The 19,837-nt window shown below is 43.1% G+C and overlaps 1 protein-coding gene across 2 annotated transcripts in view; it reads right to left on the reverse strand.

Annotated features, from left to right (window-relative positions):
• LOC121232406 (soluble lamin-associated protein of 75 kDa-like) overlaps positions 1 to 15,216 on the reverse strand; it is a 42,797-nt gene extending 27,581 nt beyond the window's left edge. For both annotated transcript variants that reach the window (XM_041121216.1, XM_041121217.1), the window contains exons 1-3: positions 15,080 to 15,216; positions 1,786 to 1,923; positions 197 to 296 (exon numbers count right to left, since the gene is read on the reverse strand). In XM_041121216.1, coding sequence (XP_040977150.1) covers positions 197 to 296; positions 1,786 to 1,923 — 238 coding nt within the window. In that variant the 5' untranslated portion in view covers positions 15,080 to 15,216. The remainder of the gene's footprint in view (positions 1 to 196; positions 297 to 1,785; positions 1,924 to 15,079) is intronic.
• Between the last annotated feature and the right edge of the window lie 4,621 nt (positions 15,217 to 19,837).

Below are 19,837 nucleotides of genomic sequence, written 5' to 3' on the forward strand. Positions count from 1 at the left end.
AAGCAATGTTTTATCACTTGTGTATATGAATCCACAACAAGCACAGTATGAGAACAAGAAGGCAGTGAACAACAAATGCAAAAGTGTCAAAGTTATGAGCTACACTAGCATGGAATGAGCAAGAGCCTGGTTACATGTATTTGTCACAGAAAAAGAAACAGCAACACACACGGAGATTAGAATCTTAAAATGAAACCTGTGAACAAGTCCTCTGGTGCAAACAAAGCAAGAACTTTGTGTGTCTGCTCTTCACCATAAAGAGGAACGAAGCCCACAGTTGACAAGCTAATAGGAACCTGAAACAAGAATGTACAATACTTCAATAGACTTTTGCTAGTACAACATTAGTAAGATATACAGAGAATGTTTAGCAGGGTAAGCAAGACAAATGTTGAAAAGCGAGTGCTTAACAGTTAACTGTAAAAGACAAGTATCAGACCTTGGCCCTTACTTTAGAAGTTTTCTTCCTAAAGACAGACTACATTATAGAGAGCTCTGACTCTCAAGCTTTGGCAGATTTAGCTACAGCAATTTATACTGTTACAGCTCTCTGCTGTCAGCAGTTTGCATTTATGAGCACAACTGAAGTACAGTGTGCAAAGAGCCAGCAGTACGTTCACTTCAACTGCCCCAGCTACGCAAGCTATCAAAGCTGACAGAAGAATGAGGCAGGCAGGCACAGAAACAAACTGGCACAGCAAAATTGCTGTTTGTTAACATGAGCCCTAACGTGCCAAGCTGGGAAAGTTGGATTCAAAAGGGTTTTCTTCCCTTAAATTGCACACATTTTAGAAATTCCAAATTTGCCTGCTTGACTTTCCCTCAGGAACAACATGAGAAGGGTCAAATTAATCCACCTTTCAGGAGTTGAGAACCTTTGTGAAAATGCATTTTGATATTTAAATTTGCACATTTTCAATAATTAATTAATGCATTAAAACTAGACAGGCATTAATGGTGTGTTAAATAGACTTGCTTACCCAATTTAAGAAGATTATGATATGCTATGCCACAAACAATGATGTTAATATAAACAAATATTTAGGTATACAGCACCTGCAGAAATGCAGGAAAGTACTCCAGACTCTGCTTCTGCCAAGGAATCTGCAGCACTGACCTTTTGTTCCCACAGAGAGTCCTCTCAGCTCACTTAATTTTCATCAGTTACACACCATTGCTTTTATTGGTACTAGTTCTATTAGAAATGCTCATCTAGACAGAACCAACATTGACTAACTTATCACTCAAGGGATAAGTGTTTAAAACATGAAGTGTCACAGCCAGCCTCTACTAGAACTCCCAACAACAGCAGGGAATATTTCAGATAAAAAGAAAAGAATCACTTCTAAAATTAGTGAAACTTGCTGATCAAGAATTGAACCCAACCATGAAGATCACTGAAGGACTGAGGTACAAAGAGAGCCAGTTAGCTTCAGTAAATCATGAACCCCTTAGTTACGATGATAGATTTTTGTGACTATGTGAGTTAGTGTTTTTACAAAAGAGTTTGACTCATCAGTTGAGATTTTAAGGGTTTTTTAAAAAATTACTTAATGCATACAGATCCATTGCCTAGAAGCAGCAAATAGTCACTGATGCCCAAATTTAAACCCAATTACAGAATGAAAAAAAAGTAGAGCTTAACACACAAGCAGGAATTTGGAAAATATAAAACCTTTGCTAAAATAATGATGTAATTCAATAGTTATGGACTGGATATTTTAAATATTTGAAATCCACAAGTATATCAAGAAAACTGGGACTAAGGTATTTGCTGGTTCTTACTTTGCCGTGGTCTGGTAGGGACAAGAATTCAGGACAATTTGGATCCCCACGCCGAAGGTTAGACAAGTAGTCCTCTGCAGAGTTCTCCAAGTCCTCATGACTGTAGCTGTTCAACATATCCACAGGGAATGCCATCATCTTGAGAAATAAGCAACATTATTACTGCATGAAGTTTGAGAGAGATGATGCACAGTTTATCACATATTCCTACTAAACATATAACTAAGACTGTTGAACACCCCCCTCTGCTGCTCTCTAGAGCCCTCTTTGTCCATGCCAGAAAGGAGAAATGCTCCAGGCATTTAATTAGGATGGTGCCTATTAAACACCCAGTCTGTAAAATGATACATGAACCCAATCTGTGTTTATAAGCAGAAAAGGAAGGGTTTAGCCCATAGATCCCTCTAGACCCAAATGTGGCAGATTTCCAACTCCCCCCCCCGGTTGCAGCACATTTACAATAGACCACATGCTGCCTTGAGGTGACAGGCTCAGTTATCTCCCTCCCAGCTGATGTTTTTGAAGCCACAGATTAAGCAAATAAAAAGTAAACAGCCCAAAAGATAACAACAAGAAGGAAGAGTTCATTTATTTTGGAGACTTTGCATTGAAATCCATCTCTGAAGGAACAGAAGCGTTGTTCAGAATTTCTCTCTACAACTGACCAGTTAGTGTGCCTACCAGCTGGTTGTTTCCAAAAGCATTTCAACTGTGAACAGGAGATGCTACAAGCTCATTAAAAACAAGAGCCCACATTGGACTAAAGAGGCACTTTAAGGAGGTGACAAGACAAAAACTAAAGCACTGAAGACCAACCATAGTGGCAATAGCTCCTTGAAAGCTCTTTGATTCAAATTCTCCTTGTCAAAGCAGTGTCAAGTTAAGATGAACAAGAGCTCCTGGAATTCACTGAGTGCTCTTCAGATAAGGCTCTTCCAGATCTACAGAACTATACAGATACAGACCCCTCAGCTCCTCTCAAGCTACAGCCCACTCATAAGCATGAGCTACCACAAGTTCATGAGTTTAATCTGTTCTGGAGGAACACTGAGATCTCTTTAGGTTGGAAAAGTCCCATTCTAATCTACAGCAGAACATGAGACTAGTCTAACAGTTGAAAATGCAAGCATCCTCATTTTGAAAGGCACAGTAACCTAGCAAAGACAAATCAAATGGCTGCCAATAGTAATAAATTAATACATTCCCCTCATAAAAAACACAACTAGTTTGTCAGTATCTTTAAATTAAAAATACAGATGGCTCCACATCTAGACAGTCTCTTCAGTAATGCATGAGAGAGAAAAAGGGAGAGAGAAAATAGCTTTTCAGTTTTCCTTGACAAGCGCATTACACATTTTTCTCCATAGAGGCAACAGGAACAGCACAAATCTCTGCCATGCAGCCCGTCATGGCCCTTTTTGGTTGCTCTAAGCCTCCATGTGTTGCACAACTGTAAAACTGTCAGGTCAAATCCTTGTCACACACTGCAGGACTGTGCTCTGCTTATGGGGTACCACTCCAATTGGTTAGCTAAGTCAGGCTGACTGAGCACATGTAACAGCCTTAAGCAACCAAGCTCATCATGACCATTTGTACAAAAAACATATTAGAAGTGTGGAGGGGAAATTAAACTTTAAGTGAGGGAGGGAAATGAAATTTATTTTATAAATTTAAAATTTTTTTTTAAAAGAGGCAAATATGCTTTTCATATTTTAACTGAAAGAAAATAAATCTTACACTCTTCATAACCATATCATTTCACATAATAGGATTAAAGATTGTATGTAACAAACTCACATGAGCAACAGTTGCTTTAATGTAGAATTTTATCACTTCCCCCCTTTTCAACATTATGCAAGCCACTATGTGAGAAATAGCATATTCTTTTTTAGGAACAGCTACAGCACCAGAGGATAAGAGAGATCAATTCAAGAAACACCAACAAAACCCACATTTAACAGGATGAATGAACACAGTCCTGTGCAACTGAGGCAGTTCCTTATTCACAAAATCTTCATTACTGTAAGCATTAAGATAGAAAAACTATTTTTTTTAATAGAGAATAAGTGGGCAATGTTGGAAATTGATTTAATTATAAATTATACCTGCAACCCCTATTTCATCTTAGAAGCACATGAAGGAGATGCACAGCCCATGCAGCTTCCAGGCTACACAAGGATTTCAGCAGGCTCTTAGAATCGAGAGATCTGGTTGCCCCCCCTGCAAACCCTCAATACTGAGTGCCATGAAATAACAGAAAGATAAGAAGCCAAAAGCTATATTGTTTCTTAGAGCATGTCACAGGGCTTAAACACAGTTTGGGGTGCCTTCATCTTAGGGGAACTGAAGCCTAAGTGGTTAGGCTGCCAGCCAAGGATTTAGAAGCATCAGGATGAATTTCTAGCTCTAGCACAGACTGTTGAGGAAATTACACCACCTGCCAGGAATTATGCCACTGTCAACAGGGCTCAGCCGTAGGTTCCTGCTTGAAGAAGATGACTTGCCAATCCGCTGAGTAAATAAGTGGTTTATTTATCCAACATGCAGAGCAGCTCAAGCTGGGTGCCTCCAAAGAGAGACCTCGAACAAAGAAATCCCTGGGCAATTATACCCTTATAATCTAAGTTCCTGTGCTGGTTGTGGCTGGGATAGAGTTAGTTTTCTTCATAGTAGCTAGTATGGGGCTACGTTTTGGATTTGTGCTGAAAACAGTGTTGACAATGCAGGGATGTTTTCATTATTGCTGAGCAGTGCTTACACAGAGTCAAGGCCTTTTCTGCTTCTCACACCACCCCATCAGCAAGTAGGCTGGGGGTGCACAAGAAGTTGGGAGGGGACACAGGGAAGAAGAAAGGAAGGGGGGACGTTTGGAGAGATGGCATGTCTTCCCAAGTAACGGTTACACATGATGGAGCCCTACTTTCCTGGAGATGGCTGAACACCTGCCTGCTGATGGGAAGTAGTGAATGAATTCCTTGTTTTGCTTTGCTTGCATGTGCAGCTTCTGCTTTACTTATTAAACTGTCTTTATTTCAACCCACGAGTTTTCTCACTTTTACCCTTCTGATTCTCTCCCCCATCCCACTGAGGGGAGCGGGCGAGCAGCTATGTGGTGCTTAGTTGCCAGCTGGGGTTAAACCACGACAGTTCCCCACCCCTCACGTGACAGTTTGGACCAATAGTAATATTAGGGTCTGGGGTCTTCCCATTCTTCATTGGGTCCCTTCGTTGTCTCTAGGCAGGTCATTTCTTCTCTTATCTCTAAGGTTGCTGAGTCAGCTGCCGATTGTAACGGCCTTCCTTGGTTCCTTGTCTTCCAGCTCAAACAGGCTCTGGGGCCTTCTTTTACTTAACTAGGTAAAAGTTCAGCATATCTGGGTGAAAGTTCACAGCCTGTAGCCTAAGGCTTCAGCAAATTTAGCTACTAATGCTAAGCAAGTTATGCTAAACAAGTTCTATATAAGTAGTATACCAAATCGCACAACACAGACACGTTACTTGATCTACTTGAACTCCTCATCTATAAAATGGGAATAATCATTACCTCAGAGAGACCAGTATGAGAAATACTTTACCAAGATCATGAGATACTTGAACATAAATTGTATCACAACTTTACAAGTAGCGGAAGTAGACAATTACTTACACAGCACGACTTAATTGCACAGCTCATTTTCCTTTACAAATCACAAACAATCCACCAAGGACCTTTCAACATAACTGGCACAGATAAACATGCATGGCATAACAAATACGTGCAAAACTAAATCAACAGCTACATAGCAGGCAATCAATCTTCACATTTAAATTTGTGTTTAAAAATAAATAAAAATAAATTTAAGTAGTTTTCATTAACATTTGAAGTTATGAGAACAGACACCAGGGTACTCAAGCTATGACCTGCAGAACATTTCTGCTAAACCAGGACAACTAATCCAGCCCCAGCCCTCAGGACATACACAGCATGTCCTGTCCTGTGATGAAGCACTGGCCTGCTCTGACAAGAAGTAAACCATAGTAGTACCTGACCTAAGGTTTAATCTATTGTATTGGCTTTGTGTGGTAAGGTTTTGGTAGCAGGGGGGGTTACAGGGGCGGCTTCTGTAAGAAGCTGCTGGAAGCTTCCCCTGTGTTCGAGAGAGCGCCAATACCAGCCAGCTCTAAGACGGACCCACCGCCGGCCAAGGCCGAGCCAATCAGTGATAGTGGTAACGCCTCTGTGATAACATTTTTAAGAAGGAAAAAAGTTGGGACAGAGAGAAAACGGCAGCCGGAGAGAGGAGTGAGAACATGTAGGAGAAACAACCCTGCAGACACCAAGGTCAGTGAAGAAGGAGGGGGAGGAGATGCTCCAGGCGCCGGAGCAGAGATTCCCCTGCGGCCCGTGGGGAAGACCATGGTGAGGCAGGCTGTCCCCCTGCAGCCCATGGAGGTCCACGGTGGAGCAGATATCCACCTGCAGCCCATGGAGGACCCCACACTGAAGCAGGTGGGTTCCCGAAGGAGGCTGTGACACCATGGGAACCCCGCGCTGGAGCAGGATCCTGGCAGGACCTGCAGATCTGTGGAGAGAGGAGCCCACATTGGAGCAGGTTTTCTGGCAGGACTTGTGACCCTGCAGGGGACCCACGCTGGAGCAGTGTGCTCCTGAAGGACTGCACACTGGGGAAAGGACCCATGCTAGAGCAGTTCGTGAAGAACTGCAGCCCGTGGGAAGGACCCACATTGGAGAAGTTCGTGGAGGACTGTCTCCCGTGGGTGGGACCCCACGCTGGAGCAGGGGAAGAGTGTGATGAGTCCTCCCCCTGAGGAGGATGAAGCGGCAGAAAATAACATGTGATGAACTGACCGTAAACCCCATTCCCCGTCCCCCTGTGCCGCTGGGGGGGGCATTTTTGTCTTCCGGAGCAACCACTACGCATACTGAAGCCCTGCTTCCCAGGAAGTGGCTAGACATCACCTGCTGATGGGAAGTAGAGAATAATATAATTTTTCTTTGCTTTCGCGCGCGACCTTTGCTTTCACTTTATTAAACTGTCCTTATCTTGACCCACGAGCCTTTTGTTATATTTTCTCCCCCCTGTCCAGCTGAGAAGGGGGAGTGATAGAGCGGCTTTGGTGGGCACCTGGCACCCAGCCAGGGTCAACCCACCACATCTATTTAAACAAGTGCTGAAGTACTGGATCACAGAACTCCTCAAGGACTGCAATGCATTTCTTATGAATCATCATGCACCTTGAACCAAATTCTATCTTAAAATTACAATCCTACCATGATCTCCCAGACTACCTACACTTGGGGTAGCATTGTAAGAAGAGACTTAAACTACAAATTAAGTATATATCTCCATATATACCCTAGCTGCTGATGTTACAGAGAAAACCAAGCCACAGGACTATGGAAGTCCCAAGCTATGCTCCAGAAACAGATCTGACAACGCACTGAACCAGCAATCATCTTCTCAATTAGACCAGCAGGAACATCATTTCTGTTTTGCTCTGTTAGTTTCCCACCTTGCAACATCCAATTGCTGGTTTGGTGAAAGCTGTGAAACCACATAGAAGTTGGAAGAAAAATAAATTTTTTTAAAAAGTAGTATTTTTAGCTTTCTAGCTTCAATTAAGCTTCAACATGACATCTGCCACTTCTAAAATTGTGAAGTTCTACTAACACTAATTCTATTAACAGCTAACTAACTTACATAAATGTTCCTTTGCTTAGACTACCAGCTGTCATATACACAAAACATTTTCATCGCTTTTGTTTCTTCTTTATTCAACATCAAATACTTTAAATGGGAGGGCGGGGTGTGTGTTTTCAGATGTATTGTGCATTTGCATTTTTTTTCTTGTTTCTATCCAAATACAGTCTGAAGCAAATAAGTAAAAAAGTTATTTTTATATTAGAAAAGGATAAACAAATAAATTTTAAAACTAATGCTAAGATAATTAATCATTTAAATACCTATAGAGAGTACCTATCTGGTTTATTATGTCTTGTAGTTTGAAATACATAGAGAAAACCTGTCCCATAATTAACAATTTAAATCACTACTGTAAAAAAACTGTTATGTTTTATAAATATCCCCATCTCTTTTAAAACTATTTCTTTTAATTTGTAATGTAATGTATGTAGACTGAGGGAAGAGGAAGTATTTTAGAAAAGAGAAGTTGTTTTTTTAAACAATAGAGTATATATTAGGATTTCTTGAAAACCATACAGGCTTGAAGAAGCAACAATAATACAGTATTTGATCTGCCACATTTAATAGACAACTCAAACCCTCCCCACTCAAATAACTACATATTTAAGGGTAGGTTTTCTTGGGGTTTAATTCAAAAAGCTTGGTTTTGTATATTCCTAAGTAGGGTTCAAACCATTATCTGCACCATACCGCTAAGACATATAAATACTATTTCCTGCAGTGTGGCTTTTGTTCACATTTTTAGAGAATATAGACACATCAATCTTAAATACAAGTTCTTGCCAACTCAGATGAATTTGCTCTGGTTTAGGGCTTTGTTATTTCCCAAAAGGAAAAATACACACACCCCTTTTTTTTTTTTTTTTTTTAATAGGAATATAAATCCCCAAATAACATCTACTCATACCCTATAAAATCCCAAATAGAAAGTTAAGGAAACACAGTACAGTGGTCTAGAAATTCTTGTCAACAGCCACCAAGAGCTCTGGATTAATATACCAACCACATTATCCATAATCTGCTTGAAGCAGTTTAGGCAGCTCTGGTTTTCTATCAGAGACACAAATCAAAGCTGTTGGTTTGAATGCAAATAAACAAACAAAAATAATCAGTCCTTTCCATTTATTAGTTAGCCACCACAATTTATTTTCATTTACTTGTATAACACAGAATTATGAAATCCACATAAAAGGATCCAACTCTCCACTCCTGGTATAAAACACAACTCTTCTCTAAGCTTTCCAATGGGACCACACAAACAGGCAGCATCTCAGGGGAGTCTTCCCCAAAATGAATCACTTCTCCCTGCTGTCCATACCTATTGCCATCAAAACCAATATTTAGCAAACTCCTCAGCAGACAGAGCACATTCCTGAGCAGCTCTGTGTTTGCCTTTGCTTTCAGCAGTCTCGTACTTGCAGATGGTTCATTTTTGTTCCCCACAATTGTCTGGGTATAACCACTGCTGGTTTAGTTCAACCTATCACAGCTTCATTATAAAAAACATTCGTTAACATGCATTCACTAGCTATCAGTGAACATGTTACCACAGGACTGAAGTTCTATGTCTGAGAATGTTAGCAAGAACATCTCTAATAGCGGAAAGGAATTCACCTACAACCTCCTCCCTGGTGTCATCCTGTCCTTATCTCCATCATCAACCATCCTGACATCCATCCAAGAACTTACATGCTTCTGTGAATATACTGCATTTCTCCTGCTTCGCACTGTATTACATGTTTGTACTCTTCAAACTTTTAAGCCTCTTAGAAGTACCTCTTAGTACCCAAGCTATCCTGTCCTGGATGTACTTGAATTTTTTAAAAAATGCCTTAAAAGCTTCAATAACTTATTTTCTCTAGAAATACAGATGTTACTTGCTTGTTAGGGGTGGGTTTAGAACAAAGATAAGCAAGTTAATCATACCTCTGAATATATCACCATACTGTACTGTATAAATTACTGGAACGGTATCAGCACTGCTAACTCATATTAATCCTAAATTAGTGTTCAGCTTTAAGCCTCAGTTGCAGGAATCAGGTGGTTAACTCCTGCTTCTTCAGAAAACTCATTTCTGCAGCTTCAGAGTAAAGGTTGACAGCATAAACTCTCAATGCTACAGTATCAAAAGAAATAAAATACCCCAACATTATAAAATCCTTTAAGTCATCTGTGCTGCACTGTAATAACATTTACATTGTTATTGTTAACATCCCCAACTATTTTATTATCAACTCACAAATCATTCAAATTCCCCAAAATGATGAATTTTCCTGGTTAATTCTACAACAGCTGTGAGAAATGCTATCAGGCTAGAAAGCCTTTGTATTTGCAGGACTTGCTACCTGCAAAAGAGCTAGATAAAAGATTGGTCTTCTAGCAATACATTTGCTAACCTAAACACATTTCACATTTTTACATCTGGTGTATGAGAAGTATAAAATCAGTTATGGTTAATGCAGCATTCCATACCATTCAAAGTTCATCAATATCCAGTGCTTGGGAAAGGCCAGTGCAGCAGCAGGCTCACAGCCACCACTATGCTAGAACTTCTGAACAAGGTGTATTCTTCTAGCACTGCCTCAGGGGCTACTGATTCGACAGAAACCACACCTTTACTGATTATTCTTCCTCTTCAGTGATTCCACAGAATTAAAGAAACCTATTTAACCACCCTTACTTTACATGTTTTGATGAAGCCTAGAAGAAAGGGTAACGGTGAATTCAATTCACCCGGGCCCATAAACAATCTCTAACCATAAGCAGAAGAGAGAGACACTGCCACTGTAAATATGCAGGTCCCCTGTTCAACAGTAATAATAAAATCATAGGATAGTATTTTACTACAAAAATAAAGTACAGGACCAAGAAAGGAACAACCCATATTTGAAAACAAATCAAAAAACTATAATGCTATTTTTTAATAGCTGTACAACAAACAGTTCAGTACTGTTGTGGTTTAACCCCAGCCAGCAACTAAGCACCACACAGCTGCTCACTCACTCCCCCCACACCCAGTGGGATGGGGGAGAGAATAGGAAAAAAAGTAAAACTCACAGGTTGAGATAAAGACAGTTTAATAGGACAGAAAGGAAGAAAATAATAAAAACATGACAATAATAATAAAAAAATTGGAATATACAAAACAAGTGATGCACAATGCAATTGCTTACCACTCGCCGACTGATGCCCAGTTAGCTCCCAAGCAGCGATCCGCCCCCCCAGGCCAACTCCCCCCAGTTTATATACTAGATGTGACGTCACATGGTATGGAATACCCTGTTGGCCAGTTTGGGTCAGCTGTCCTGGCTGTGTCCCCTCCCAACTTCTTGTGCCCCTCCAGCCTTCTTGCTGGCTGGGCATGAGAAGCTGAAAAACTCTTGACTTAGTCTAAACACTGCTTAGCAACAACTGAAAACATCAGTGTGTTATCAACATTCTTCTCATACTGAATCCAAAACATAACACTATACCAGCTACTAGAAAGAAAATTAACTCTATCCCAGCTGAAACCAGGACAAGTACACAACTCAGACAAATCCATCTTGCTAGATCTGCAACTCAAGGAATCATTTAAGTATATATAGATATATCATTTAGAACATTGGTAGATTTTTCCAGTTAACTTTGAAAACAAAGAAAGAGATATGTTAGTCCTGACTATTCTCACTAATTTTAGTGAGATTTTAAGGAAGATTTGAAAACTCATCACTCTTTTGAGGAAGGATCCTTTTACATATTTTAGGGAGATATTTAAAAGCTTCTTTGAAATCTCAGGCTCACTAGAGAACACCATCTAAATTTATAATGACTAAATAAATACATGCTGTCACATCCCATTATTCAAAACAAAAAAAGTCAGCAATAGCAAACAAAACTGCAAGAGTGCCAGAGAAGAGCTATCAAGACACTGCATATGCCACTTTGGTCATATTTAAAACAATGCAGTAGGGGAAACGCATTAAAGCAGGCTTTTTCACTCAGTATTGTTTAATCCATACCGAAACAGCTGGAAGCAGAAGTTTGGGAGGAGGGTTGAATTTTGCTTTTTTTTTTTTTTAAACCCATTTCTATTGTATGAAAAAGATTTTTTGTTTGTTTTTAAACAGTTTACAAAACGACTATCCAAGAGTCATTCACTGATGAAAACAGTTCCAAAGAAAAGCATGCATCTCTACCACAGTGATAGCATATGTCCATACATTTCATGTGGTTTGTTCAAACTTTTATGGTTTTAATATTTTGTACCTTCTATGGAAACTGGTTTGCTGCTAGGTGACTGTAAAAGTGAGATTTGGTAAATAATCATTAGAAATCTTATACTAACACTATGATTGAAACAATAGACAAAAGTATAGCCAAGCAATTAACTAGTAGAGGTTAGTTACTCCTAAGTTTGGCAGTTCTTGGCTCTTATGACTAGATGTTCCTGTATGCTAGATGAGAACAATGTTGAAACTGACCACATGTGAATGAAACTGCGTTAAGCTTCAAGATCAAAGAACAAGGACAAGAACAAAGACTTCAAGGACAGCCAACAGAATCTCAAATGGGTCGGTGGTCGCAAAAGCAGCCCTTCAACTCAAATGGATCCTTCATTGCGCATGATTGGATGTAGGCAGTACTAAGATAATCAGTTGCAATCATTTTTATGTATATGTATACTAATCTGATTAATATGCAAGTAGTTATTCTATATAACCTGTTTGTGCTAAAGCTGTGGCATGCATGCTAGGTGGAATTATCCCCCATGCATCCAGTGCTGCAATAAAGAATGCCTGCTTTCTAAAACTCCAAAATGAGTCTTAGAGAGTTTCTTCAACCAGCTTTTTGGTATCAATAGCTGCCCCAAACTTTACGTTTCACAGATCAAAGGATAACTAAGGCTTTCTGGAATGTATAGCTGATACAATTTGATGACTAGGTTACAAGCTTGTGGAGCTGGAGGAAGGTATTTATCTGTGAGGAAATGAGAAGCTAGTAACTTGAATACAGAAATATTTAAGGAATAGCAATGTGAAAATAAGCATAAGTACACTTCACTTCAGCTCTAATAATACTATTTGTATTTGAAGTTTATAAATGTAATTGGTAACACCTTTAAATGATTACTACTACTTGATATTCATTGATTGGTATGAGATACTGATAAACCAAGCCTTATTATACCTAAGAACATAAGCAAGTAAAGGGCTATTCTACTCTGATTCGTTTCTCTAATACCACTGAATTCCATGTTCTTCTCTTAGTGATTTCATATCAGACATTTCCATTTTTCACATTTAAAAATAAAAACGAAAGCATTATTAAATGTCAGCCTTAACACTGAAGTGAACTCCATCCATCTTTCACTGGCAAAGATTCTGCACTGTAATAGGTGTGCAATTACAACTATTTAAACCAACCTGCACAGATAGGATATTTGGATAAGTAAGGAGAGTTTTAAGTTTGTTCTGAGTTGCGTTATTTTTGCAATACTAATACGAGTAAAAAAATAAATAAATCTATTTTTAATAATTAAAGTGAAGAGACATTATCTATCTTAATATGCATACAAAAGAAATTAAGAGTATTTTACAAATAATTTGTCAGAGTAATGCCTCTTTGTAAAGGAGCTAGGTTATGAAACACTCCAAAAAGACTTGGTACTGTGTGTCTTGATCATGCATTGCTGGAGATAGTTCATTGGAAAAGTACAGTAGAATCCCATATTAATTACTCATCTTCCACAACAGTAAAGAAAGGCACTGTAAAACGTGCTTCCGCACAGAGCAGATACTAAGTAAGATCAGATTGGGGAAAGGGGAATGGGGAAGCAACTTAAAACACCAGTCTGCTATATCAGAGTCCCCAGCAGCTTTTCATTCATAAAATAGCATTGAAATTGAGATAATCACTGAGGTTAATAACACCTGAATTTAAACGTTTATAGTATAAACATCTCTCTGCCCTGATGTTGTCCTCTATTAAATAGGTGCTAAAATGTTTTCTTACTAGCCACCCTTAAGACAAGAAGTGAGAAGTTCTTCAATATTTAAATCAAGCAGAGGTCAATTAAACAACAAGAAAGGTGCTGGTGTGGTTAAAGAAACAGAGAGAAGATGCATTCAGTTCCCATAGGAAGTTTTGAGAGGAGAGACCACAATCAGTCTGATCTGCAGCAATCTTTTATAGGTCCTCCAGTGAAGCAGTACTGATTTTTATTATACTGATCGCTCTTCCACAATACTTATTCCCCTTAAAAACTGGTGGGTTATACACCAGACTATGACCAATGGCATGGCCCAACACACAAAACAAGTATCTGAACTTAAGCACGAAGGAGAAAAAGTTCCCTCTCTCTTGCATGCACACACACAACACCAAGTATCAGCTGGACAGTGTCTCCACATCAAAGAGTAGTTTTCTAAATTTCTCATTATTAATACTGAGAACACCACAGCCCAAAATAGCTTAAAGATCACTCTGTTTCCTCTAAATAGGACATTAATATATATCTAAAACCAGTGAGTTAGTATATTTTGTTTTCCATTAATGCTAGTAAAACCTTTTCCTCTAGCTCCCAAAGTAACCCACTTACTCAGGCTGGATTTAACACTCCATAAGCAGGATAGCAATGCTACGTCAACGGATATCTTAGCCAAAATGCTTCCCCTTGTTTTAAGAGGAAAGAATCAACCCTACCTCAAAATTTTAAAAACCCCACACATCATATAGGAAAACAGGAGAGCGTGTGTATGTGAGAATGTATGTGTCCACGTGTATTTTCACACATATGCACACACAGAGCCATCTTTTGTGGGAGGCATCTATTGCAGCATTGCAATTTTTATTTTCATATATATGTGTAAAAATATATATATAAAATAGATCTTATATATGTATGCGGCTATAATACATAAATTGCAATGCTACAATAGATGTCTCCACAAAATATGACTGGCCCTACCCACCACAGAGTGGCCTGGGCCAAAACGTGGCCGTTTTCCTGAAAACTCACACAAAACTTGGCACCACGCAAGCCCAGGCCCGCACCCCACGGCGTCCGGGCTCCGCGTCGGGCGGAAGCCAGGCGAGGCGAGGGACGGCGGGCCCAGCTGAGGAGAGACCGGACCGGGCCGCCCCCCGCCGCGGGAGGGCCTAGCTGTCCCCACCGTCCGCCCGAGTCCTGACGGAGCCGCATCTGCCCCCCTCCGCGGCCTCGGCAGTCCCCACGCCAGCGGGCTCGGCGCGGCCACGCCAGCCTGCCCTGCGATAGCCGCGAAGGGCAGCGGAGGGCGGGCACTGCCGCCAGGGAGAAAGCGCGGCACCCGCGGGAGATAGCGGCAGGGGCGCAGGCGGACACCTGGCGTCGGAGCCTGCCGGGGCTTGCCGCGGCGGAGAGCGCGGCCGCTCCGGCCCGACTACCTGCTTCCCAGGGGGAAGCACGCCCAGCGCCGACCGGCACGGCGGGCCGGATCCGCCTCCCTTACCACGGCTGCAGCAAGCGGCCGCCGGGTCCTTCCGCTTACCTAGCCAGGCCCGGCTACGCTGCACGGAGAAGCGGGACGCCCCGGTAGGTTACCCCTCACATCCCCGCCGCGCCTCACCTTAGCCGGCCAGACAGTCTCCCGCGGTGGTGGCAGGATTGGAGAAAGGAGGAAACCGGGCTCCCTAGCAGCGTTCACAGCGCTCTCCAGCTCACTTCCGGTTTCCCTCAGACCTGCTGTCCGGCGCCTGATATCATCTCCCCCAGCAGCCTCCCCTCCTCCCCCCCTCGCCGCTGACGCACTCCCACTACTACACCTCGAGCCGCCGCAGCTCGCCCCGCGCCCCCTGATATGGCGGCTGCAGGGGTCCTCGCGCCATCGCGGCTCCTGAGGTACCAGAGCCGTCGGCGGCAGTAGTAGTACCCGTGCTCCCCACTATAGTGTTACCTGATCAGAAAGTAACTCCCGAAACACACAAAGTATGTTTAGAGAGGAGACATTGCTTTATTCTGCGCAGGGTGCAAGGTGGAAGATTTCCACAAATCGAGCACACTTACTGAGGTTTATCAGTCCATACTTATACACTACACTTAAAACACCACGCCTATCTAATACATATGTTCTGATAGCATACGTCCATACGTTCTGTATGGTATTGATACCAAAAAGCCAGTCGAAGAAACTCTCTAAGACTCGTTTTGGAGTTTTAGAAAGCAGGCATTCTTTATTGCAGCACTGGATGCATGGGGGATAATTCCACCTAGCGTGCATGCCACAGCTTTAGCACAAACAGGTTATATAGAATAACTAATTGCATATTAATCAGATTAGTATACATATACATAAAAATGATTGCAACTGATTATCTTAGTACTGCCTACATCCGATCATGCGCAATGAAGGATCCATTTGAGTTGAAGGGCTGCTTTTGCGACCACCGACCCATTTGAGATTCTGTTGGCTGTCCTTGAATGTAGGGTACGGCGTTCGGAAGATCTCGCGATGTCACGGAAAGGTAGAAGGCTAGTCGTCGCCTCCCTATGACATATCAGTAATCCCAACTACCGTTGTTAGTATAAAAGGAATTAACTGCGCAATAAAAGAGGAAGTTGACACTCGCACTGTATGTGTTATCTGTCTCTTCCCTGGTCCGGGCCAACCAGTGATCTAATCGCGGCACCTTGATATGTAGCAATGCTACATAATGGTGACCCCGACGTGATCGATCGCACAGGCAACGATGAAGCTTGCGCAAGCGATTAAGGTATTAAAGGCGTTAGCCGATGAGGTGGGTGCCCGCGATTCGATTAGGAAGGGCCCCACGGGCGAATGCATCCAATGGTTGCTGCACCGGGGAGACATTGGGTCTCCTAGATAAGTTTTGAGCCCCCCAAATTGGGGAGAGATTCGGGAGTCCTTGCTCCAATCCGCGCTCGCGGGCGAGCGCAGAGCTGCTGAACGATTGCAGAGTTGGGGGAAGGTAGAGAAGGTGGTCGCGGCGGTACGGGAGGCTAAGGCGTGCTGGTTGGCAGCGCGAGCTGCTGTGTCTGCGGATGAAGAGCCGCCTCGGGGACAGCGGGGACAGTGCCCTCGGGGACAGCGGGGACAGTGCCCTCGGGGACAGTGAGTCAGACGGAGCGGGCGACCGTGGAGCGGGGCTCGCAGAGTGGTCCGTCTTTGCGGACATGGGCACGGAGGGTGCGGCGGAGACGGAGGTTTTTCCTGTAGGGGCGGCACCAGCGGGACCTGATGCGCCCCCCCCCCAGTATCCATGAGAGGAGTTGCGGCGGGTGGTTCGGCAGCTCATGGGGGAGGGACGGTTTGCAACGCCTCAGGCGCAGGCACGGGGCATACGCGGACGTGACTTTACGGCGGTCGCAACAACTGCCTTGGCCGCACTTAGGCGTGTCGCGGCCATGGATAGAGCGGACCCCCCTTGCGTGAAAGTTCGGCAGGGGATTGCCGAGAGGTTTACTGCCTTTTTAGATCGGCTTCAGCTTGCTGTGCAGGCGGCAAACCTTCCGGAGGCGGCTAAAGAGGCGATTGTGCTTGAATGTGCTAGGGCTCAAGCTAACCCACAGAGCGCGGCGCTTGTCTCTCATTTGCCAGCGGGTTCGTCGCTAGGCGACATGATACGCCAGGTACTGGAGAGAGAGCAACACCGGGAAGCGCGTCCGATAGTGGCGGCCTTGCAACAAGTTTTGCAGGCGGGTGCGGGCGCTTGTCACCGATGTGGGGGTAGAGGCCATATAGCGAGGGATTGCGCAACCAAACCCGGAGGGTCGGCCCAGGAGGTGGGGGCGGGCAAACTCCATTGTTGGAAATGTGGCAAGCTCGGGCACAGAGCTCGGGAATGCCGCACCAAGATCCAGCAGGGGGCTCCGGGGTGTGCAAAACAACGGGGACCGATGTCGGGAAACGGTACGAGGGGGGGGATGGGGGCCGGGCCCTCCCCTTCGGTTTTTGTACAGGGCCCAGCGACAACAACCCAGGATCAAACAGTGCTCCCGTGGAACTGACCGCCGAAGGGGAGGGGCATGAACAGGGCAATGTAACAACAGTTCCTACAGTTCCTCCTACTGCCCAAATAGCATTGACCATGAGCAAGAAAACCCGTCCGGAAAGGGTGATCGCTCTAGAGGTGGGATTACCCCTTTTTCCACCCTGCATTAGTCTGCTAGCCCTGTTAGACACCGGAGCAGATGTTACCGTGATTCCAGTTCATGTCTGGCCCCCAGAGTGGCCCACCACAGTACACGGTCAATTGATTGGGGCTGGGGGTAGGCCTAATCAATGGGTTCTATTTGATTGGAAAATCATAAAAGAAACAAAAGTTACAATTGCTCAGTATGGTTTAAAATCTCCTTTTACACAGGCAGTTTTGTCCCATACATTTTCTGGGTCAACCTTAACTCCACATGACTCACGAATGCTTGCTAAAATCCTGTTGTCGACATGGAAATTTATTTATACTGCGCTGGTGCATTTACAGCCAGCAGAGAAAATCATATCAATACAACCTGATACTGCTTTTGAGGAGGCAGTTTGTAAGGAGGCTGCTAAGGAGCAGGATTCTGATTCCGATAATAATTCTTTTGCATCAGGCAGGGTGGACTCTGAAAAAGAGCCGCATTTATATCCCTCATTACCTCCACCGCTGCCTGCCGCGGCCGTCCCGTCGCTGCCTCCCACGGCCTCTGCGCGGCCGGGACCGCTGCCGTGCCGCCGCCGGCCCCCCCCCCCCCAACCCAATCGCCTGGTACTCCCTCTCCAGGGTTTGCTGAACTTAAAACAGAACCTGACTTTACTACGCTGCCTGTATCTCCTTCTCCTGCTAATCCCTCTAACTCTATGCCTCTGTCTAATCCGTGACGATTCACTTAATGATTTGGGAAAAAATACACATAGTTTGATGCAACGCTGTCGAGAAAAAGCTCTACAGCAAGGAGATACCATGTTTACTTTTCCTGTTGTATGCACACCTGCCTCAAGAAATGCAAGAACCTCAAGAGTTAGAGTTGTTAGGATCAGTCATCATGAATGCCTGTGTGATGTTTAATTACATCTATAACACCACTCGAAAGGGTCAGAATATAAATGCTATTTTGCCTGTATATAGAAATGCTACAGCTTGGTGTAACTATCTATTCCAGAATATCACACTCTTTTTTCTATTCCAGCTGCTTTACCTGTGGGGATATTTTAATTTGTGGAGATAGAGCGTGGGAGAGGAATTCCATCGAAACTTAACAGGAAGCCATGTAGCCTCGGACAACTTACGTTACTAACACCCGATATCAATATGATTCACAGTAAAGGGCTCATGATAACTGACACAGGTTTAAGTGGATGGCTAGCAAGTTTTGGAATTATGGGATGGTTGAAAGATTTGCTTATGCATGGCTTAGTTATTTTAATTGTAATATTAGCAGTTGTAATGATTGTACCACGTATCATAAAATAGTTGAACGTATGATTGCAAAAGCATTTCATGTAACTTGGCTTGAAAAAAAAAAAAAAAAAAACCAACCAAAAAGGGGAAATTGTGGGAGATGTCATGGAAAATAGGGGAACATTTCTTTGAGCCTGATTATTTAGAGTTAGAATAAGTAGGCTGCAGTTAGCATGAGTGGGCCGGAGTACGTGACAGCTGCAGTATGAACGGACTTTGAACCACCAGAGAAACAATGGACATGAGGAACTTGGACAGTGGAACAATTAATAAACAAGATAACAGAACTGCAGAGGCAAGAAGGAGCTGCAAGAGTTTTATCGCAATTAAGCAAGCTGTCATTTCGGCTTAGAGCATTTAGCTGCGGTATGGGGACTTAGGAGTTGGTTTGTATCTTTGTTAAAAATTGGGGTTTCTTTTATTCTTGTGTATTTTATTAGGTATAATGTTGCTTTTACTGTGTTTAATTAATTGTGTTCATAGATCTTGTAGGTCACCTTGGCCAACATAACAGGTCAAGATTCTCTGTGCACTGCAACCGCATCACAAAGCCCATGAACCAATAGACAGGATGGCTACGACTCGTGCAGCACGCCTGGCCAGCGAGCGCATGCGTCATAGGCTCCCCATGTTGCAACCGAGGCGAATTTTGGCACCCGCTGGCCACGTGTGCTGAAATCCGTTCCTCTGCAAATGTATAAATACCAGGATTTTCCGAAGAGCATCGGGTTGGTGTACAGCAAGGCCATCGTTGCCTCCGTGGGGACACCCACATAAAGCTGGCACCTACCGATTGCTGGGCTGAGTTCGCGGATGGTGGTGACTAGATCTGTTAATGCTCTTTTTAAAGAAAAAGGGGGAATTGTTGTGGGAACATATTTAGCTAACGGTCACAAGAGCATTCCAGATGCCTTTAGAAGGCCTTG

This window comes from Aquila chrysaetos, chromosome W (assembly GCF_900496995.4).
Source record: "Aquila chrysaetos chrysaetos chromosome W, bAquChr1.4, whole genome shotgun sequence".
Classification (NCBI taxonomy): domain Eukaryota; kingdom Metazoa; phylum Chordata; class Aves; order Accipitriformes; family Accipitridae; genus Aquila; species Aquila chrysaetos.